The 24338-nt window shown below is 41.4% G+C and overlaps 1 protein-coding gene across 2 annotated transcripts; it reads right to left on the bottom strand.

Moving 5' to 3' along the window:
* Window positions 1-1080: 1080 nt before the first annotated feature.
* On the bottom strand, window positions 1081-18921 carry LAMP5 (lysosomal associated membrane protein family member 5). Of its 2 annotated transcripts, XM_008058843.2 has the most exons (6): window positions 18354-18682; window positions 17647-17819; window positions 17150-17281; window positions 16923-17028; window positions 15345-15533; window positions 1081-1938 (listed from the first exon to the last, which is right to left on the bottom strand). In XM_008058843.2, the coding sequence occupies exons 1-6, from the start codon at window positions 18415-18417 to the stop codon at window positions 1760-1762; spliced, it is 843 nt and encodes a 280-aa protein (XP_008057034.1). In that variant the 5' UTR covers window positions 18418-18682; the 3' UTR covers window positions 1081-1759. The 2 variants fall into 2 exon arrangements, with proteins under 2 accessions (XP_008057034.1, XP_021568440.1); XM_021712765.1 differs by lacking the exon at window positions 17150-17281 and having other exon boundaries at window positions 18354-18921.
* Window positions 18922-24338: the final 5417 nt, after the last annotated feature.

Below are 24338 nucleotides of genomic sequence, written 5' to 3'. Positions count from 1 at the left end.
AAGCAAGCTAAAAAGAAAAAAACCACACACACACATATACACAAAGGAATTTTTCAGAAGTATGACTCAGAAACATCTCAATTTTTTTCCAGAAAGGTTACAGAAAGGAATGGTAACTCATTATTAAGTCCTAGATACATCTAAATGCCCACTTCTCCCCAAATCCTCAGATAATTTTAAGTAAAGGATATGAAGGTTGTGCAAAATATTTGAGATGCTAAAAGGAGGGGGCTTGTTAAGTTTGGAGCATTTGGGTGAGAAGGTCACAGCTGAATAAAAGAATGGGGTTAAATTTGGACCATTGGGGTGAGAAAGTCACCACTGAATAAAAGAATGGGGTTGATTATCATTAGGTAGGTCCACCAGCATCAAAGTTACCTTCTTTTCCCTAATAAATGTGCAGCTTTTAGGAGGAATTGGGGATTTTCCCTCACTGGTACCAGGCAGACACTAAAAAGAGATCATATAGAAAAGACTGAGGTTGAGGGAGCAGCAAATACATGGTAATAGAAGAGCAACTAAATTGCTAGGCTAACAAACTTCTGAGGATGCCCTACTGTGAGCAGTTTAAGACTTAGGAAGATGAAGTCCTGAGCTATCTCGTATGGTGAAGATCGTATGGGGGTTAGTGGGAAGTCCCAGAGGAAGAGTTTTCCCTAATCCCATTCAGAGCCCGGAGAGGGGAGGGGAATGACTATTTAGAAAGTGAACAGAATTAAAATTATGTATATTTCTCTAGAAAGTTTCAATAAATTACATTTTACTTCAAATAAAATGCAACCTAGGCTACTATGTCCAGTTCAGCTTTTTAATCCAAACTCAAGTCCAGGAAACATCAGAAGCAATATTAAACCAACCAGTCAAGAGTTACCATTAGTGAAACTATTATGTTTGACAAAATAAATCCAAGTTTTTTCACCTGGTAAAGTTAACTTCCTCCTCCTTGCTTCCCTGCCCCTCCTTTGCTTAGTTTCTTGCAAAAAAAACCGGAAAATTCATCTTCATCCTTTCCCCTTGTTTTCTCTGAATGCCAAAGAAACCATTTTGGTTTTGTTCTTGTTTCAAGAAAGCAGCCAAAAGTCAGAGAGTAGTGTGTTTTAATTCATTTTTAAAAACAAACGTACACAGATTGATTCTTCAGGTCCCTTGACTTGGACCTGGCACATTATGAAGTCCAAACAACTCTGCATAGTTACATTAAACAGGTTCTTGTGCTGCAAAGTCACTGGGTGCAAATAGCAATAAAACATTCCCAAGACAATCACTAGACATGCAGAACACCAGCCAGAAGCATGGATCACTTTCAGGGTCTTGCTGCAGGGAGCATGAGGTTGTGTTTTGTGTGCATTGACAACTGTATAGGGCAAGCCAGCTGTGTCCAAGGGAGCAAAGCACCCCCTATTCCTCTGAACATAAAGGGAGTTTCTCCCAAAAGAAGTGTGTTTTCAATTCCTAAACTTTGGGGCTTCTTGGAGAGTCAAAGCCAAGTCACCATGAGCATGAAAGCTGACTGAGCCCCTCCCTTCCCACTCTCCAGCATGGAGAGAACAATTGCCATTCACCCCATGGATCCAAAAGAATTCCCCCTCCCCACCCATGCCTGGGTTTAAGCGTGGACGCAGGCCAAGCAAGCCTCGAATACCAAGGTCTGTTTGATTGTAGCTATGTTGTGTATCCTGTGTACGAGGTGAAAAGTGCTTTTTTTTTCTACCTGATCCAGTTAGGGGAGCGAGCATGGGGCCTGGCTCCCTGATGGCCCCTAGCCCATGTGCTTATACTCAGATCGGTCCCGAGGGATCTGCACCTGGTTGGCAGTCATTTTGTGGTGGATGTGGTAAATTGCGAGGGTTACCACAATGATGAGGCCCAAGATGAGCCCCAGGACCAGGGGCAAGGTTTCTTCCAGTTGTTCCCTCTCATCCACTGGGCATTTATGCTCTGAAATGGGAAAAAGAAAAGCAGTGAGCTCCAGTCAAAGCATTTCAAATCATGAATTCTAGCTGAACTAAAAAGGAAATGGAGGTGAAAAGATTTCTCAAGGAACCTTTGGAAGACAGCTTTTCAGAAATAATATTCCCTAACCATCCCCAGGGTTAACCTCTTAATATTTCTACAAAATGTAAAATTAAAGTGTACCAATTAAACAGGACAATCTTGATCAGATTTCTGTCAGATGTCAACAAAACATCCAGATAACTTATTTAAATTTTCAGAGTTTGAACACTAGATACAACCACCATTACTTTATTGTTGATTTTTTTGAAGTTTTTATTTAAGTATTACGTACACAGAAAGAATTGCATAAAATATATATTTTTCAAAAGAACTGAAAATACCAGGTGTTGGCAACGATATGGAAAAACTGGAACTCTTAACACATGGTAGAAAATAGTAAAACTACTCTGTTTGATAATTTCTAATAAGGAAAAAATACCCACCATTCCATTCCTAGGTATTTGGCCAAGGAAAATGAAAACATATGAACAAAAAAAGACTTTAACATGAATGTTCATAAAAGCTTTATTTATAATAGCCTAAAACTGGAAATATCCACTATGTCCATCAAAGTGGAATGCATACATAAATTCATATAAGGAAATAGTAGTCAGTAATAACAACGAATAAACTATGGCTACACACAACAAATATGTTGAGTAAAAATTGCCAAACACAAAAGTAGTACATATTGTATGATTCCATTCATATGAACTATGTGGTAAAACTAACTCTATGGTGACAGAAATCAGGCCACGCTTACATCTGGAGAAAGGAATACAGGGAGACTTTTGAGTGTGGTTGAAATGTAGATCTTGATCTAGGTGATGTTAACAGAAGTATAGGAAAACAAAAAAAAGCATTGAGCTATATACTTTAGATTTGTACATTTAAAATTTTTAATTGTTATATAATAGTATGTATATATTTATGGGGAACACGTGATATTTTGTTACATGCATAGAATATGTAATGATCAAGTCAGGGTATTTATGGTATCCATCACCAAAAGTATATAATCATTTCTTTTTTTCTTTTTTTGAGTTGGAATCTCAACTCTGTCACCCAGGCTGGAATGCAGTGGCACACTCATGGCCACCCCAGCATCGACTTATTGGGCTCCTACAATCCTTCTGCCTCAGTCTTTCAAGTAGCTGGAACTACAGGCATGCTCTACCATGCCCAGCTAATTTTTGATTTATGGTAGAGACAAGATTTTGCCAAGTAGCCTGGGCTAATCTTGAACTCACGGGCTCATACAATCCAGTCTCCCAAAGTGCTGGGATTACAGGCTGAGCCACCGAGCTCAGTCATATTTAATCATTTGTATGTTTTGAGAACACAGCAAGTTTTCACTTTCTAGCTATTTTCAAATACACAATATGTGGTTGACAATAGTCACCCTTCTCTCTAGTGAACATTAGAGTTATTTCTTCTCACTGTATATTTGTATCTGTGAACCAACCTCTCTTTATTCATCCCCACAGTCACATTTTTCTCAGTCTCTGGTAAATATTATTCTACTCTTTATCTCCATGTGTTCAATATTTTTGGCTCCCACATACGAGTGAGTCCATGTGATGTTTGTTTTTCTGTTTCCGGTTTAATTCACTTTAACATAATGACCTCCATTTCCATCCATGTTGCTACAAATAACAGGATTTCATTCATTTAATGGCTGAAGAGCATTCTGTTGTGTGAACATAACACATCTTCTTTATCCATTCATTTGATGATGGACACTTAGGTTGATTCCATGTCTTTGCTATTGTGAATAATAGTGCTGCAATAAACATGGAGGTGTATGTAATGTATGTAAATTATACTATATTTTTTAAAAATCATAGAGCCTAATGAATTTTCACAAATGAATATTCCCATGTAGAGGCCCAAGATCAAAAATAAACAACCTGTCAGCAACACCTCAGAATGGGTTCATTTTTACCCTCCTAAAATGCAAGATATTTTAATAGTCCTGTGTCTCCATTTTTACACAGAACCAAAATAAATTGTTGGGAGATCTTTCAGTGGCCAAATAGTTTGTAGAGCTAACCGGAATTGTATTCCTAGAAACCAGAACAGGCTTATCTGCTCTTGGTGGGTAGGTAACTGGTGGCCTTTTCACCAAATTTATGAGGCAAAACTAAAGAAAATAGACTTTAGATGTCTCTTCATATAAGACCAATATTTTAAGTCAAGATGACTCTGTAAACATTTATGGAGTACCTACTGTATGCCAGGCTCCTCCAGATTCCCTGTTAACACAGTTCCTTCTCTCACCTTGCCTGAGATCAGTGGAAAGGACAGGGTAAGCCCTAAGCCCCAGGAGTCTTTTTTCTCCAATAATAATAAGTGGAAACTTTCATGCAAATATACAGCTTTTAAAAAGCTGTCCACTCAACATTCCTTACTTCCAAATTAACATTCAGCTCTAAGCACAAAGATTCTCTCACTTAATCCCCATAACAAGCCCATATGGTCAATAATATAATTATATCTATCATGTATATAAGGTCACTGAGGCACAAAGATGCTAAGTAATTGACCCAGGGAAAAATGCAATCTGATCTGCACTCAAAAACAGCTTAACTGAACATATAGTAGGAACAGAGTTTAGACCCAAGCTACCAGCGTTAGAAGATTACAGAATCCCAAGGTGAAGTGAGAAAGGAGGGTTGTCTGTTCAGTTTCTTGATCTGTATACTGGCATACTGGTCACAGAGGTACATTCAGTAGCTGAAAATTCAGTAGATGAAAATTCAGTAGCTGAAAATTCAGTAGCTGAATAATTAATACAAAAGTGTATGAGGAAACTTTCAGGGGTGATGAATATGTGAATTTTCTTGATCGTGGTTATGGTTTCACAGGCATATCCACAAGCCAATATTTATCAAATTGTGCATTTAAATGTGTCCAGTTTATTGTTTGTCAACTATACCAGAATACAATTTATATATACACATAAAAGTTTTCTAACTGAAAACATTTATATAAAATGTTATATGTACATGTATACATATAAAGTTTTATATTCCAGCAGAAAACAAGACATTTTTCTAAAAATAGATTTTTAAAAAAAGTTTGGCAAATGGTAGAGAAGTGTTAAGAACCTATTAGCACTAAACTGACACTTTCTTCTTCTTACAACCAAAAGTTTGCAAAATAACTAGTAGGCAATACTTCTTTCTGCATTACTTGATTCAATTCTAGTAAGCCCAGCACTGCAAGGATCGACCTGGTCCAATACATCCATTTCCCCAGGGACAAGACCTACTGAGATGACACACGGTACCAGGGACAGTGGCAGACCTAGAAATCCATAACACCCAAGTGTTGGTCTTTTTCTCCAACATGGTACCATATTGCCTCTTTGAAGAGAACAATGAGTAGGAATGGGGTCATGTGGGATAAGAATTTTGTTGACAACAAAGGTTATTTTGCTTTCCCCACCAAAGTACTCTGTTCCCTGTATAATAGTAACATAGCTTGTGGAGTTTGCTTGTTTTAGGGTACTAGAAACAACCTCATACTATTATTTCCTACTTAAGAAAATACATTGAATAAAATTTTTTAAATAAAAAATAAAAGTACTTTAATTTCAAATTATTTTGTAAAAAGGCTGAGTGTGCTAAATTTAAAAAAAAAAAAAAAAACCTACGAAAAATAACAAAAACATCAGGACCTTCAGACTCTCATCTATGCATGACTCCAAATAGGCTCCTGGCATCTTTGCAATGTTGCCTTCTGGCTTTTCCTTTCCCTCTGCCTCTTCCCTTTCTGAATCTTCCTCTTGCAGAGCAGTTTCATGGTTAGACCAGCCTGTTGGACCATAGCTTTAACTCATTTCTTCCTGTTTGGCATCTAGTTACTCAGGCAAACAACCAGCCAGGGGGCCCAAATAGCTAACCAGGGTTAGCATCTACTCTCCTAGGCAGTATGGGAGACACAGTGGGAAACAGAGCTGTGTCAGGGAACAAGAGCTTATATAGCTAAACCACTGGAGAACAAGACCAGATGGCCGCAACTGTAAGTGCTCAGAACAGGGAGTTGGCTGAATAGTCAAGGAAAACTTCATGAAGAAGGGAGAGTGGAGTCAGGCTGAAAATAATCTGGAGATGGTCCACCAAGCTACTTTGACCAATTCATGTAGTCATATTTTCTCTTTTGTATACCATACCAATAAATAAACAGATAGATAGATAGATACAGCTATAGAAATGGAGATACAGATGAATGTTTAGCAATCTCCATAGATCCCTCTACCACATCAAGAGGGAGCAGGGGTAATGAAACACTATTAGTGAGACAGATAAAAGTGAGTTCAAATCCCAGGTCCTCTACTTTCCAGCTAAGTAAACTGAGCAATCTTTTAAGCTACCTAAGCATCAAATATCATATGACAGAAGGCCAAGCACAGCACCTGGCACAGAGGAGTTTTTCTGTCATTGTTCACCAGAAAGACAAAAGTTTTACATATTCAAGTCTTGTATACACTTCTTTTAAGTATGGAAGTCTTTGGAGTTTACATATCAAAAGTATTTCCCTAAATGGATAATAACTCAAGTGGAAGGAATAATATCTCATACCCCATCCTTTAAGAAAGATGGAAAAAGATGATGTATTCTGACACACAAAAAAAGAAATATAGTTGAAATGTTATCAAGATTATTTCTCACTTTTGTTATTGTTATTACCTGAAGAAAATCTTGAACCAAATACACCATAACAAAGGAGAATATAAAGAGGATATAAACCTAAGGAGGTATCAAAAATTATCATGGATATACTGAAACCCTACACTTACTCTCCCCCAATAAGCGGTCAAATTAAAGAGAACTCCTGAGTCCACTATCTTGTACCCAATGCTCCAAAATGTACAAAGTACTGGGAACCAAAAGGACTTTGCATAACTCATTTGCCAGCAAAAGCTGGCTTAATCCAATGTGAGGCTGCTTGTAGTTCTCATTCATTCTAATTGGGTGAAACCTGACATGTTTTACTGTGGGAAACAGATATGCTCAGGACTCATTGCAGGGCGCTTCCCTGACTCTTCTGCAGTCTTACAGAATACATGCATGAGTCACTCATCTTTCTAAAGGGTAAAGACTTCTGAATTCTGAAAAACCTCTAGTCTCAAGGTTTTTGTTTTTTAAATTCAATTTGGGTTAAATGAGGAATTATGAACCCATAAAAGCAGGACAAACATTTCCCTTTCAGGCTTAAGACAGTGTTTTCAGTCTCTGCCTATGACCCACAGGAAAACCAGTATTTTACATTACAGTTTAGAAGATATGCATACAGACAGAATGAAAACAGAAGTTTACCAACAATGGTTATCCTTACTTTGCTAATCTAATCATTTATGGTCTATTTTAATCTCTTTCATTTAAAACAATGCTCCTCATGACTCATTAATGCAAATGTGGTAATCTTTTTTGTGCAAGTATAACTGTGAACCCCTTCTAAGAATAACATTTATGGCTGCCTAAAAATAAAATACAGATTACAAAGGAAATTGAAATTCAGCTATCAAAATATTTTTAACTAATTTCGGATACAACAATATATGTACTTCTTTAAGAGAACACATGTATGTTGGCAATGATTGCAAAGGAATGAGAAGCATAAATGTCATTTGGCAAGATCTGCACAAACTAATGTGAGATGATTTCTATTGGTGACAGTCACAGGTACTGCTAGTGCTACTGCAGTATGTTACTTTCATTTATAATCAAAGGAAATGCTAAATATTAACCAGAGGTTAGTGAGAATAGAGATGTGAATTTTCCCCCCTGGATTCTATCCATAAACCGTATGTACCCCAGGGTTAAAATATTGTACAATAAACTGATTATACAACCTACAGATTACAAAACCAGGAAGGCACTAGATCTCTGCCAGGGGGTACATTTGTTGGCTTAGCCCAGACTGAAACAGTCTTCGGATCCTCTAGAACCTCTGATTCCCTGTCACCGCCACAGAATTTAGGGTTCCTCATGCTTCTGCTCTGGCTGGACTGAGGACTCTGGGGTACACACAGTGGGGGCCAGCAGAAGTGGTCTGTGGCTGGGAAAGGCAGCAACCAGCCACATCACTGGAAAGAGTCAGATGGAGACAGGACAAACAACAAAAATGTAATCTGTTGCCAGCTGCCAGTTGCCAACTCAAGTCCCCACAGTCAGAAACCAAGGTGTACCCACTAAAATCATGATTTAGCTTAGGTACTGATTGCTAGAGACATATTTTATTTTGTTTCATTTGATGATCACAGCATTTTAAAGTTGTATTGACTCCCTGAGACAAATTACAAGAGCTCTCCACTGTACCCCAAATTAATGGCGCTGGGATGGGCCATGGGTCAAGAGGCAAGCTGTCTGCCTGGTCAAGCTCTGCTAACACCATGGACTGCTCCTGTTTGAGAAGGAGGGCAAGCCTTTTCCTTGCTGTGTTTCCCTCTACTGCTTGACAGGACTGGATAGAGGGAGAATTTAACTCTCTTTCCATATTTTCCCTGGGCTGACTCTGGACTCCTGTGACCTTGAAAAAATGCATTTTGTAAACTGATAAGTTCTTAAGATGAGTGGAATTTGACTGGAGATGAGCAGACACTCTCATCAAGTTGTGAGTATTAGGTGGGCATCGTGGTACGTGGGGCTGTAGTTCCAGCTACTCAGGAGGCTGACATGGGAGGGATCACTTGAGCCTAGGAGTTCCAGGCCAGCCTGGGCAATATAGTGAGACTCCATCTCAAAAAATAAAACAAAACTATATGCATTGCAGGTGAAAAAATAATAAGAGCAATTAATGATGCCACCATCTGCCAAGAACATGGCATACATTATATATACCCTATTCCACCAAACTGGAAATTCCACCAGGGCAGGGAACGGCCACATATCCCGGTATCTAGGTATAGCAGAGGTGGACACTGTCCATTATTCTTTTGGCATTCACTATTCTCACACATTCCACCAACAAGTTTTTTCTATAAGGCAGGTCAGAAGTCCCCTTGAGCTGAAGACCTCCAAACAGTCATCAGTTGCAAAAGACAGTTGGTGGGTGTATACCACAGTTTCCCCAACCTCAGCTGGGGTAATTCTGAGGCTGTCCTGCATTCTCTCCAGAGGACAGTACCTGGAACATAGAATTCTTAGATTGACTAACTGCATAGCCCTGTGCTGGGGCTCCATGTTCATGCCCTCAACACAGGTCCCAGCAGTGTTAACAATAGGATTATCTTTCTCCGTTGGCTTACACAGGGGCACCTATCCAGGTGGCATGTTTCTTGACTGGGAAGTGCCAGGTAAGTCACAAGTATACACAGTGCTCTCGATCAGCATGTCCTTCGTGCGTTTGTGACATGACAGCTTGCCACAGGATGCTCTGCTGGGAGCAGATAGAAGGAAGAAGGGAGGGTGTATTCCTTTCCACTAAAACCCAATTTACCACAGATCTGGGTAAAATACAGGTCAGGTGGCATCTCCTAATTCTGCTGTTAGGGCCAGGAATAACAAGGGTACCTGCATAATGAACATTTGTGTCCCTAACCCTGAATTGTATCCCACATATTTAAAATTAAAAATTAAAAAGAATAAAATAAAATTGCACATCAAAAAAAATGCTTCTGAATTCAGGATACACAACACACTGAAAAGGATGCCTTATACCCACATGTTGATTATGATTGTTCAGTAGGAGCAACTGAGGCTCTGAGAAGCTAAGGGCAGAGGGTACGATACCCCACGCCCCAATCGCTCCATCATAACTGATCATCTCAGCATCTTTTCACAGATCTGTTTGGTTCCCTTCCCCCTCCAGAGAATTAAAAAGGAACCTGTGTGTGGTATCTTTTTTTTTTTTTTGAATTGGAGTCTCACTCCGTCACCCAGACTGGAGTGCAGTGGCCGCTCCCGGCCATCGCAGCCTTGATCTGCTGGGCTCCGGCGATCCTTCCACCTCAGCCTTCCAAGTAGCTGGGACTACAGGCGTGTGCTACCATGCCCGGCTAATTTTTTGATTTATTGTAGAGATGAGATCTCGCCAAGTTGCTCGGATGGGTCTCGAACCCACAGGCTCAGGCAATCCACTCACCTTGGCCACCCAAAGCACTGGGATTACAGGCTGAACCACCGAGCCCGGCCGTGTGGTATCTTTTAAATGACTGTTAAGCCTGAATCTTTACTAAAAGGAATCAGAGGCAGTCTTTCTATTCTATTATGACTTTTCCCCCCCAACATCATACATAAAAGTGTCCTTTAACTCAAGCCGTTAAAATACTCAGGATGGTTTGGTCCCTCCCAGGGATACAGCTTCCATCCCATCACAGCCAGGGTCAAAGGAACACACTATGAATTGACTGTGAAAGAACTAGGCAATCAACCCAAATAAGAAATGTCAGTTGCCTAGAACCATAGGGTAATGGTCGCTCTACAAAGTGTATTGGGTAGATAAATGAGCCAAAGGTAGCCTCTGTGTATTGGCCTCTAGGTTATTTGTTTTTCCACTACTGACTGAGACCTTTAGCTCAGAAGCCTGCTGGCACCAAACTCAAATTGTTACACATCCAAGTATTTTTAAATAGCCCAAACAAGCAAATTTGTAATCATTTAGAGCCTGTCTGCTTGGCATGGGCCTTGAGATCTCACACAGCAGCTGTAACCCACTGGTGAACAAGGGCCCCATGGTTATAAGGCATTAAGTCACCGCCGCCGCTAGAGAAACTCTCTGACCTGCAGACTCCATGCAGTGTGGCTGAGCAGACCTCATCTGGACTCCTAATCCTCCTCTCCAAAGCCTCTCCCCCCTGAGGAGTTACCTTCCTCCTTTTCTGGATGGTGGTCCCAGTGTCCTAAACCTTTCTCTGGACAGTCTCATGTGTGAGAGATCTCCTTTCTCATGCAACCCTGTTCAAGCACCATTCAGTAAAGCTTATTGTGCATTGCTGCCTCTAAGCCATCAAACCCCCTGTAGCATTCCATAAACTAGCAGCATCACCCGGGACCTTGCTAGCAATGGGACATCTTGGGCTCCACTCCAGACCTACTGAACCAGACTCTCTATGTTAACAATATCCCCACTGTTGTGCACATTGCAATTGGAAATGTGCTGGGCTAAGAGACTTTCATTTGGGGATCGGTATAGTAGCCAAGCACAATGCACCAATGGACTTGTGTGATAAAGATGGCAACCCCCATTTGGGCTGCTCTCAGCCCCTGTGAGTGCCCACTGCCTGATTTCACTGACCCTTTCTTGACTTTTTTCAGAGGGTCTATTCAGTAGACAGGTGTGAAGACTGCCAGGTATGACCACCTTACACAGGGAATAGATTCTTCACAGAAAGCTCTTAGGTTGTGCTGAACCACAGCCACTGTCCAGACACACACACACACACACACACACACACACCACTGAATGCACACACATACCCCTGCAGGGAGTGTTCAAATATATGACCAGATACCATCCCTCTACCCAAGCAAGCATGCTCCATTCACACCTACATGCTAAAAGTTCCCTGTGCTTCTATTCTAAGGAATCTTTTGGGGTGTCTTTCAGGACACAAATCTTTAATAAAGGGAAACAGAGGCAGCCTCCCTGTTATATTATGGTTTTTTTTTCTTCTAACATTGTATGTAAACTTCCTTTGGCTGGGCACAGTGGCTCACGCCTGTAATCCAGCACTTTGAAAGCACTTTGAAACAAGAAAATTGCTTGAGCCCAGGAGTTCAAGACCAGTCTGGGAAACATAGTGAGACTTCATCTCTACAAACAGTTTTTTTAAATTAGGCATGGTGGCGCTTGCCTATAGTTACAGCTACTTGGGAGGCTGAGGTGGGCGGATCGCTTCTAGCCCAGGAAGTCGAGGCTGCAGTGAACCATTTTTGTGCCACTGCACTCTATACTGAGTGACAGAGTGAGACCCCATCTCAAAAAAAATTTTTTTTTCCTTTAACTTAAGCCATTAAGGTACTCAGACTGGTTGGTTCCCTTTCAGGGATGCATCTCCCATTCCATCATAGCCAGAAATCGCTGGATCCTGAAAAGGCACCCCAAAAGGAATCTTTCTCACCAAATTAAATATAATGATCTCTTACAAAAACACAGTGAGGGGCAGGTGCTGAGAGACACCGACAGGAGGAGCCAGGAACAAAAGAACCCCTGCCACACAAAGGCACATTGATCCAAATCCAGGAATGATTATGAATGAGGCTCTCCTCCTCCCAGGAATGTCAATGCTGAAGCCCCAGGCAGCAGACAGGAGAGAACATCCTAATTATTAGCCAGAAAAGCCTGGGGTGAGACAAGGGAAATTTGCTGTGCTTGCTCTATTTGCATTTAGGAAGTTGTGTAGGGTAAAGCTAAGTCTACCCGCACATTTTTTCTTATCTAGGATCTTCAAGTAGATAAAAACTGGTTTTTAAACAAAAGATGTCATTAACTCCATGCAACGAATTTTACTGATTTTTAGGACATGAACTCTGGTCCGTATTCAGCACTTACTTATTCTTACTTTTACATAGTTCTAAACATCTATGAGGTTTGATTTCTCAGACCATAGACGACTATAAGTGACAACTTAGAAATACTCCAGAGTGGGTCAGGACAAAGTTGCGGTAAGAAGGTAGCAAAAGCAACAATTATACCACCAGTGGTAATAAAAAGTAAAGAAGTGCCCAATCAAAGGGGATCAACAAAAACCAAAAAGTCATTACAGGGGAGATACAACATCTATAAGGGTACTTGTTCTCAAACCAGGCAAAGTGGGGACCAAAGGGAGGCCCAAACTTTACCTGTATGATGACCACTTGTATACCTAACCATGAATTGTACTCCACATTTAAAAAATAAAATTTAAAAATTAAAAAAAGCCATTACAAGTACTCACATAACTCAAAAGCATTTATATTAGGGATCCTGGGGACCGAGACTACACAGTCCAATATTTTTATAACAAATTCCTGGTCATCAATAATTACAATAAGCCAAATTATATTTAATTACATTTAACAGTTTCAGTTTAAGAAAGATACTGACTGCTGCACTTTATAAACATATTTTTTAAAACTATTAAGGTCTTGACACTTAGAGTTTTGTTTCAGTTTTGTAGAGAATATATTAAAATGGAATAGCCCACTCTTCCACAAGAACAGGTAAGTGTGACAGTGGTTTACTAAACATATTCCATGCTGAAGTGTATGGCATACAAGCATTTGGGAGCCTCTACTAATTGAATCTACAGCTTTTAGAAGATCATTTCAGCCAAAATTCAGACAACTGCAATGTGTCAATTAGTATCTATTAGGCTTAATAACAATAAAAAGATGAGTAAGAACCAAGCTATTTTTTCAAGGACAGTTTAACTTAGGAATCTTCAAATGCCTTTCCAAATAACCACTAGCTGGGGGTGGGAGGGTATTCTAATTAGTATAGGTTGAGTGGAAGCTACATTTTACTAAAGCTAGATACCGTGGGAAATGATCATGTGTGACACAGTGGAGATTCCCTAATATCCTGAATATTTGAATAGTTGTATTCACCCGGAGGTTCCCAAACCAAAGGAAGGCACACACAAAGCAATCAGAATCTTCCCACCTCCCCTCCCCCCACCTTTTTTTTGAGTTGGAGTCTCACTCTTTCACCCAGACTGGAGTGCAGTGGTACGCTCCTGCAGCCTCGACCTGCTGGGGTCAGGTGATTCTTCTGTCTCAGCCTTCCAAGTAGCTAGAACTACAGACTCATGCTACCACACCTGCCTACTTTTTAATTTATTGTAGAGACGAGGTCTTGCCAAGTTGCCTGGGCTGGTCTCGAACCCACGGGCTCAGGCAATCCTCTCAACTTGGTTTCCCAAAGTGCTGGGATTATAGGCCTGAGCCACCACACCCAGCCCTTCCCCATTTTTTTTTTTTAACTCTTAAATGGAGAACAAATTTTATTCTAAAAATAGATCTTGGTAACAATGAATACCAAAAGCTGGTCATTATAATAAAAAGAAAAAAAAAAAACAGGAGTTTCCTTTTTTTCTGAAAACACAAAATTATCACTATAGTATACTGCCAACTCTCATTTATTTGTATTTGTATTACTGTCTCCTTTTTATGTATGGATTATTCAAGGACATTTCAAAATCACAGATTGGCTTCTGCCTAATAGTTAGACATACATCCAGATTGTTTTGATCTTCAAATAAATACATTCTCAAGGAATGCAAACAAAATTGAGCATTTGCTGAAGTAAACATAATTAGGAAGATAAATCTGTACTTACATCTACGGCCATACCACCCTGAATGTACCCGATCTCGTCTGATCTCGGAAGCTAAGCAGGGTCGGGCCTGGTTAGTACTTGGATGGGAGACCTTCCCCATTTTTTTAACCATGAGGAGTAATCAGAATATCAAAGTGTCTTTAATACCTTTCTGAGCAAGAGAGAGACAGACAATAAATGAACTGAATTCATTTATCCCACACTTGCCCAATGTAAATTGCAGAGATTTGTACTCCTTTCATACCTGGCCTCTGTAGGGATGCAGAAAACCAAGAGAATGTGGGGAACCCGCACCTGCCACAGCGTGATCCCCTCTCAGGGGCCAGCACAGGCTGAGAGAAAACCTTCTTCCATACTCAGCAGAAGCAGCTGGGGGTAAACAATGAGCCTTCAGGGTCCCTTCCCACCCTGGAGCTTTGGAGACATTCTTCCCCACAGGTGAGTGCTGGTTGGAGGCAAGACTTGGTGAATCTCTGTGCCCTGTGCTCACACACATACCCATCACATTCTGGCTTCACAAAAACTTGGACTCACAGCTGTAGAACCTACAGCTGGAAATGTCTGAAAGAACATGAAGAAACTAAGGCCCAGAAAAACAACAGTGCTTCTCCATCCATGGCTTTCTGGACAACTAACCACTTGAAGATTTTTTTTTTTTTAGCTGCTTTCCCCTAGGAAAGTTTACACCAAAATTACAGCCTTTTCCAAGGTGACTTTCTTACTTTTCTCCATATCAGTGTTCATCTTTTGACAAAGGAAGAAAGACAAGGAGGAGGGGATAGATGAACACATGCAGGAAAGAAGAGAGCAAGGAAAAGAAAAGAAAGAAGAAAGAGAGAGAAGAAAGGCATAAGTGAAGGAAGAAGGTAAGTAGGGAGGAAGAAAGAAGGAGCTATCAAGGAAAGTTCACATATTCTACTTATTGCTTTTAGTCCTTGAAAATTGTTACAAGGGAGGTAGTGTCATTTCAACCTAGAGCAAATCCAGGGGGTCACATCCTGGGATCTTTGCAGGTTCCTCTTCCATCCATCCTGAAATCAATCATTCCTTTCTTTTTCCCTCCCTTCCCCCCACCAACTTACCTTCACTGAAGACGAAATCTGAGATAATGTCAAACGGTTGGATGTGGACAGCAGACAGGATCATGGTGACAGTCTTCTGCGGATCGCTAGAGGCCAGTGAGATGGTTTGCTGAGCTTGACATTCGTAAGACTTCCCAGCAGGGGTGACCAAAGCAGAGAGGCGGTGCGAGTTGGCTGTGTGCTTCCCAGCTGCAGTGAAGGCCCAAAGCAATAGTGAGGCTCCTCTCACTGGTGGAACCCTCGCTGCCCTTAACTCAATGTGCCAGATAACTGGCTCTTGCCTCTCAGCTCCAGAATCCCCATGCCTGTTGTCCTCTGTGTTCCTTGCCAGGGCTGAGGTTCTGCAAATGGTACCCAGCAGTGAAGAAGGACAAACACACCTGTTTTCTCATGAGCCAGGGCTCTTTCAATATTAATCTGGAATTTCTTTTACAGAAGAGAAGAGTGAGACCTAAAAACCCAACTCCTTTTACTAGATAAAAACCTAAAAAATGGAGATTCAAAAGGCAGAGAAAGAACAGTGACTTGATTTTACATTTCAAACTGACCTGGCAAAGAATAAACATCTTCCTCCATAGGGCACAGTCAATTGCTAGTACTCTGGTTGAATGCTGTGTGCCCTTTGGAGACTGCCCTGTTTTTCTACTTTTTTGGCCTAAGTTTGGCCTTTCCTTTCTCCTTCTTCTTTCTTTCTCCTTTTTCTTTCTTGGTTTAATTTAATTGGGGGACATATTGCATATGAATTTTGATGAAGAGCAAAAAATGCTTCTTTTACTGTGATGAGAAAAAGGGATGAAAAGGGCAAGATGACACTTGTATGCTTTCTTGTGTTAAATGACAATCCTTTCCCAGCTCAGGTAGCTCGGTGACAGAAGGTCTCGCTCTTAGTGAAATAGACAATTCATAAAGAAAAAAAAAATCTAAGTGTGGTCTTTGATGGTGCATGCAGGCAGGCACAGTGTTTTGGGGGGATGTTTCTCTTGCCTGGGTATTTTCAGAGAGCCTGCGTGAGTTGTTGGAGGGATGGGCCGAAAATGCTGGACAAACACACCTGGGCAGAATACATGGCTGCAGCGGGTGGCAGAATATCTTGTGCGAACCAGGCTGCCATGCGCAAAAAGACACCGAAGGCCATCAAATTCATACCAAAAGGAAAGTCGCACTGCCCCCTTGCAGTTTCCACTCTTGAGAAGGAAAACCAGGGTGCAGAAGAATATTAAAATGCAGCTTTGTCCTTCTCTACGCTGCTTCAAAGGCCCGATCATAAGAAGCGGCTTCCGAAGCAGCCAGGCGAAAACAGGTTCTCAAGGGACGTCTCATGTAGGAGGAGACCATTTGTGGCCGGCTGGTCCTCACGCCCGTGGTTCCTTGCGGATCTACAAGGCCTGAGACGAGAGGACTCGCGTGCGCTCCGGCCTTCTTGCTCGCCTGGAGAGCAAGCCAGGGGCGGGTTCGGCCTGGGAGCGCAAAGCCGAGATCCGTTTCCAAAGCCCCGAGGGATTCGTTCTCCCTCCCAGCTCGCTTCGCCGTGTTCTGGTGTTCCCAGACTCCCTCCCCAGCCCTGCGGCCTCTACTCACCACTGACAGCGTCTTTAAAGTGGGTCTTCTCGGACGAATCGTAGACAAACTGAACCTTGCTCAGCCTCCAAGTCGCCTCGGGTCCCTTGGACGTGTTGTGGCTTTCCTGCCGAGTAGGGAGTCTCGCGTCAGCCATCCCCGCAGCTTCGGGTCCTTAAACCCAGGAGCCGCCGCTTCCCACGCCCGCCCGAGCCCGCGGCTCCTCTGCCCGCTCCACTCGGAGTTACCTTGACAAAGATCATTTTGAGCTCGTACGCGCGATCCACCCACAACACCTGCAGCTCCGATTCGTTTTGGCCACAGCGGCCCTTCACCTCGGCTCCCCGGGTCAACGCGATATCGGCCTGCTCTGTGATCAGCTGGGAACACAGACGCCCCGCGTCCCCTCAGCGCGCCCGGCCCCGGGGGGCTGTCAAGGCGGCGCGTCCAAACTCTGGGCGGCACGCTTGGACGCTCCTTCGCGCGCGTCCCAGGTCCGAGAACATGCGGTTAGATGCTCTACGTGCGGACCCGGCCGGTGGGGAAGCAGAGAGAGGGGATTTACAGTCAAAGCAGGCAGGGCGAGCAGAAGGCGGTGCAAGCCGGAACCCCCATGCAGCATTCGGGAGCAGCCTGCAGGGGCGTGGGGAAGAAGGCGCGCGACCCAGGTCTTCGCAGGGCCTCGAGGGAGGGGCCCCTTCGCCCTGGAGCCCTAGGAGCAAGCTGGGGGGAAGAGATTCCTTACATCTACGTAATTGCTGGCCCACACATCATAAGGTACAATAAATTTGGCTGCAAACTCTGCCATGAGACACGTCGTCCCATTTTCCCGCACCACAAATATATCTTTTTCAGGGTTGTTGGAAAGGCCCGAGAGATTTTCCACTTCTTGTTCTGCCATGATTCGAGCCATTGTATCTGCGGAACAAACAAAACAATCCCATAAATTCCTGCCTCAGCGAGCCCACGCGTCTCGGTCGCGAGGGTGAGGAGGCCGTGGTCTGCGGGCTTTGAGGGTGATAAACTTCCCTGCCAGCAGCTGTGCGCTCTGCGGCCCATTTCTCTAACTCGGTGCTAACAAAATCGGTTATTTTTTGCTGTTAACTTATGATGAAAATGAAATTTGAAAAATTAAAATCCTTACTTATTTGCAATATGGTTGGCCCTCCCATGACCCATATCTTGGGGTTTTATGACAAATCTTTCTTGTCAATACTCTGACCCCACGAACTGGCTCTGTCTGGGATATGCCACACAGGTGCGTGGCTTTCAGGGGGAATTCCCTGCCTCAGGAGGGGAAGGCCCTCCCCCACCCCCCAAAAAAGGAAAAAAAAAAAAAAACCCTTAAAGCATATGTGCCATATTTTATCTTAAACGACCGGCTTCACTTTGCCGACTCTATTTTCTGCAAAGAGTGCCTCCCGCCCTCCCAGCCGCCCCAACGCCACTCACGGAACAGCATCAGGAGAACTCGAAGTCTGTCGACGCTGGGGACCGCTCTTCCCCGGAGAGCCATGCTCGCAATGCCGCTAACTAGGCCAGATGTGCTGCTGCAGAGGCTGCCCGAGAGGGAATCCCTCAAAGTCGCCGCTGGAGTGGGCCGGAGTGAGCGAGGGGTGGAGGACGGTGAGGGAGGAGGGAGTGAGTGCGCGTTCTGCGAGCGCTGGCTGGGACTCCCGGCGGGCGCGGCGCCGACCGCTGCTGGCAGCGCAAGTCAGCTCACTGCAGAGGCACGGACCGCTCGGCAAGGGGAGCTGTCCACGGATGCGAGTGCTGAAATGAATCCGGTTGTGTGGCGGGAGTGGTTGTGGCTTGGCTTTGTGCAGAGGGCCAATGAGATTTGGGGGTGCTAAAATTCTCCCTGAGTCTGTTTCCTGTTCTGCAGTTGCATCCGCAAAGATGAGTCTGTCTTGAGAAAACTTAACAGCACCCTCAGACTTATTAAATCTCCCTATCAGGTACAATTATTTTGTGGTATAGATATTATATCACTGAAGTCCTGTCTTCTGTAAAGACATCTAGTTGCTGAAAGAAAACGGTAGAGCACAAATTGCTGCGACTTTGGGGGAGGAGGGGTATGCAGGAATAAAGAACGAAAATGCTATGGCAACAATTTTCTGCATTTGGAGACATCCCCTCCTCTCCCCTGTTCTCAGTGAGCTCATGGGTTTAAAGTTAAATTGACGCCTCCTCAAACAAGGCCGTCAGACAATGCAGTAGATCCATGTGGGCTTATTTTTCTGTGAGCCCGAATGCCTGGAGATTCTGAACTCTGGGGTCACTTGCCTTCCCTTGTATTGTGACCACTATGCCAAGAGGAATGTTAGCAAATTTGGAGTTTATGGGAATTATCTGGGGTCTCTTAGGACAGGAATTTTGGAATTATGCCCTAAGTAATGTCACATAGTTACATAAGAAAACCACACACCGATATTACTCTAAAGCCTTTACCGGAACAGAAAAATAAATACTACTGGACTAATACTATAGGGCTAATTCCTATATTTACATTTTTGGTAGCTTGCTTTTTTAAAAAAAAATTTTTTTGGTCTATAAACCAGAATACAGCTTTCAAGAACAAGCATTCAGTCCTCATCAGTTGTAGTGACATCCAAATATTCAATTTCTTTGAGGATATTTCAATATGTGAATAAGCAATTATTGCATTAATAATGTAATGTCATAAAGCAAACAATGTGATATTAACGGGCAAGTTGCAAAGTATTTTAACTTGCATTGTCTAATTTGATTCTGTCCACAACCTTAGAGGGTAGGAAAAGAAAGATATAGGTTATTGTGGTTGTATATATCCCCAAACTGAGACTTAGAGAAATTAAATGACCTTCCCAATGTCACATAGTTAGAATTAAAATAGAAAAATCACATGCTTTAACTTTGTAAAGATCATCTTCATCTCTCCTTATATAATACTTTGACTTAAAAATGTACCATATTTTGACTTCCATAAAAATCTTTATTTAATAACCAGATAGCAAGTTGAAACCTAAAATATTTACCACTATCTCAAATTCCTGAGATGTATAGAATACTGTTTAAGTATAATCATGTTCTGACATGTATTTGCTGCAAAGTGTCTATATAATGATTTTGGCTTCCAAACATATTACTATATCAATAATTAGATCACTAGCAATTCAAATTATGAAGTAATATTTAAACTGATCCTACAGTTTTGCATCTTTACTTTTATGTCTGTATTTTGGTATTTCATCCAAACATTTATCAAGAACTTTTTTTTTTTTTAGTTGGATTCTCACTCTGTCACCCAGACTGGAGTGCAGTGGCCGCTTTACATAAAGGGTTATTTAGAGAATAATTGAAGCAAAATTGGGATTACTATAAGTTCAATTCTTATCAGTTGAGAGTGGGAGATGTAAAATTTATATGTTTTACTTTTGACGTTAGCAACTATGATTAAGCTCTATTTTCCTGTAGTACTGTAAAATCAGAAAGCAGTGAGATGATTAACAAAGTATTTATTCATTATTGGAATTGACCAATCGCTCTCTGCAATACTTTGATGAAGAAAAATAGGTAGATTTCAGTCTAAGATTCACTATATATTACTTTTGTAACCTTGTACAAATTTCAATTTTCCTCATCTGAAAAATAAAATTGGGATAATAGCTCAGGGGATGGCTAGCTAGGCCAAATGAGTAAATAAAAGCATTCAAAGCAAAATACAAACTAATTCAGTCCACAAACACTAGCTGAATACCTAGTACTTGTACTGCACTTGGCGTTTTGGAAAAATATATATATATATACATATATATATTTACTACATGGAGGAGAGATACCTGTAAAATATTATGATACTTTCTTCTGTAATATGTAATTGCATATATCCTTGCTATAAAAGTTATTAAAACATCAGCTGAATTAATTTGTGATTATCTGGTTTAATAACAGAAGATTAGATGGGAAGTTGCATTGGTATTGATCTTAAAACCTTGTAGTTGATTTATAAATCAGATGGTGGTTCCTTTGAAAATGTTTATTTTCATATCTTATATAAATTATCTCTTTCTTGACACCAGAGGATACTCAGTGAGTTGAAAGACAAAAGGAAGTGATTTTAACCCTTTCTTCCTGGGAGGTTCATCTTCGAAAGACAATCAATTCAATTCCATTTTTATTGTTTAGTCTTAAACATGACTTACAAATACCCATTAATTTATTCATCTCATCCCCAGTGATACTCATATTGTAATAGAAGTTGAATCGTTATACTTAAAACTTTCACCTATATTAATTAAACATCTTTCTAATCATTTGGGGGGATTCCTTCAGTTTGATAAAGGTGCAATAATTATCATTAAATTCTATTTTAAGATATTAACAAAGGTTTCCAGAATTTACTCCATTTTTCATTTCTCAAGTCTAAAAGAAGATAGGAGAAACTGATATAAATATGTACACTCATGTGGGTGGTGACTGTGTTGATTTTTTATTATTGCTGCTGGTGGCCAATTCAAAATGTCAGGGGGCAGTGTAACCCAAACAAACCAGATTTTGGATTGCCTCTAGATCCTCTAAGGTCCTTCAAAGGATTTTTCATCAATTCATATGTTTATTTATTGAGCCAGGTAAGTGGGCTCATGCCTGTAATCCTAGCACTGTGGGAGGTTGAGGAAAGAGGATCATTTGAGGCCAGGAGGTCAAGACCAGCCTAGGGAACATGGTGAGACACTGTTGCTATTCAAAAATAAATTTAAAAAAAATTTTTTAAGTATATATTTACTTATTGAATTAGCTTTTTTGAAACTCATGCCATTAAGTGGTTGCTGTTTTATCAAAGTGGAAGAAGAGGCCCCTGCATAGAACTTCCAGTTTGGATCAGAAAAAATAAGAACATACACAAAGATGTGATTTAGTCTGGTACAATGTGTATAGTTTAGGGGAAAAAAGTAAGATAGCCAACCCAGGAGACAGGGTGGTTGGAATTGACCAAAGCAGGCCTCTTGGAGAAGGTAGATCTTGAAAGAAGTGGACAAACTATGGGGTGAAAGCAAGGTAGGGCAATGCAGGTGGAAGAAATATCTATTGAATAGGGAATTCAATGCAAAGATATAACTCTTCGAGAGTTAGAGTTCAGCAACTACCTACAGGACACAATGTTCACTATCTGGGAAATGGGCTACCTGTGACCCCATCCCCACCACTAACAAATATGCACCTGTACCCCTGAATCAAAAATAAACATTTTAAAAAAGATATAACTCTTCATCCTTCTATGTTTATCAATTTGCAGTAAAAAAGAAATTAAGCCTTGAATTCACAGTGCCTTATATGTGACATAATCCCCATATTATTTCTGTATTTGACAGTTTACCCACATATGGCATAAACAAAACTTGTCCAAAAAAATTAAAAATTTCAAGATGTTAGGTATATCTGTTTATACTTGGTTGTGCAAACAATTGCCTTGTATTTGTAGAATCAAGAAACAAAACTATGAAAATCAGTAAACAATACTAATAAGGAAATTATATTTATGGGCTTCAAAAGGAACAGGCTGGGCTTTGTTACAGCTGAAATTTGGTTTACTGAGGTTTCAGTCCACCTTACAGAGAAATGTAAAAATGTACCCTTGCTCTGCTAACCCGTCCCACCACCTAACCACCTCCCCTGCACACACACATAATAGAAGCACACAGGAAGTCGGGCTTGGTGGCTCAGCCTGTAATCCTGCGCCTTTGGGAGGCTGAGGTGGGTGGATTGCCTGAGCCTGCGGGTTCAAGACCCACCTGGGCAACTTGGCGAGACCTCGTCTCTACAATAAATCAAAAATTAGCTGGGTGTGGTAGCGCGTGCCTGTAGTTCCAGCTACTTGGAAGGCTGAGGCAGAAGGATTGCTGGAGCCCAGCAGGTCGAGGCTGCAGTGGCCAGAAGTGGCCACTGCACTCCAGTCTGGGCAACAGAGTGAGACTCCAACTCAAAAAAAAAAAAGAGGCACACAGGAAAAACAGAAACGGGAATAATTAAACTGAACAAGATGCCCACAGCTGTTAAGCCAGAATTACTACTCACCAAAACCTTTTCTTGTGTTTAGCTTATCATTGGACAGTTATTTTCATTTAATTTAATCAAACTACATTTGGATACATTTGATGAAACCCTTTCTAGGATAGAAACACTTTTGGGATAAGAACCCAACAAGTAAGTGTATGCAACAATATTTTGTGCCACACATTGCCAAACCCTAGAATATTTGGAAAGGACTGGGAAATTGAGCTTGGGCCTCTGTTGAACCCAGCCTGTATGACCTTCATATGTTTTTATCATCCTATGACTTCTTTCATGACGCCTGCATCTACTTTCACAAAATAAGGGTTGTTTCTGCAATAAGAGTAACCAGTGGAGGAGTCACCAAAACAATGGTCTTTTCATTAGCTGTGTTCATACTGAATCCTGGAGAAATGTCCTTTATGAGTTCCTTGAGAATAAATGGCTTCCACATGGGAGGGATACAGAGCATGAGAACCTCATAACAAACATGAGAGGCCGGGCAATCACTCCTCAAAATTCAGTAGTAAAGAAATCATTCTTGTCTTTTGAACTCATCATGAGCTAACCATGCTGGTTAGTTTTAAGTCAGTTACACGAGGGATTTAGCTGTCACTGAATTTAGCTTATTTAGTTGCATTGAAGACAATTATTATTATTATTATTTTGGCCTTGGGACTCTATTCATTCTGCTTTCTTAGGAAAACCTTTGTTAACTTGGGGGTAGGGGACTTTTTCTTTTAGGTAAAGTTAAAACAAAAGTTACTTGAGTTTTTGTTTGTTTTAATCCTTTAAGAAGGTCTCTCTCCAAGGAATGACACCTACTGCCAAGGGCCTAAGGTTAAGCAAGCTGTGGCTCATTTAAAATAATTTGCTACCTGAATTCTGAGATAATTCAATTCCCTAAAATCTCTTTTATGACAGGTCACAGGTTCCCTTGTTCCATCAGTTACTCTTTTAATTGTCTATCTCAAGTTATCTGTCTATTAACTTGAAAATATGTTGAGAATTAAGGAAAATTTATATTAATGGCCCTCAGGAAGGCGAGTGAGAGTGAAGCTGAGAGCTCTTTGTGCTGGGATGAAAGCTTTGCCGGTTTAGCAACTGCAGTCCTGGAATGCCCGGGATGCTCTGACGTTGTAAGTTTGGGACTCTTTTTGTGAAAGCATCGCAAGACGCTTTAGTAACCAGAAAATCAAAGGGGGAATGGGTATTAGAATGGCAAGAGAGTCTGAGAAACTATGTGCTGGCTATGACTTTATTTCTCCAATCACGACAGCATCTGGGAGGAGTGGCTTCACCTCTCTGGTCTTCAGCTGGTCTTCAGCTTGCCTTTCCTAAAGGATCCCGCCAGGACTAAATGTCCACGTCTGAGTGAACTTAGTAGGGAAGCAATCTGAGCAATTC

The sequence above is a fragment of the Carlito syrichta genome, unplaced genomic scaffold, assembly GCF_000164805.1.
Source record: "Carlito syrichta isolate Samal-C Ts95f unplaced genomic scaffold, Tarsius_syrichta-2.0.1 Scaffold303642, whole genome shotgun sequence".
NCBI lineage: Eukaryota > Metazoa > Chordata > Mammalia > Primates > Tarsiidae > Carlito > Carlito syrichta.
Note: the sequence above shows the minus strand (reverse complement) of the source record. Positions and strands in the feature narration are given on the sequence as shown.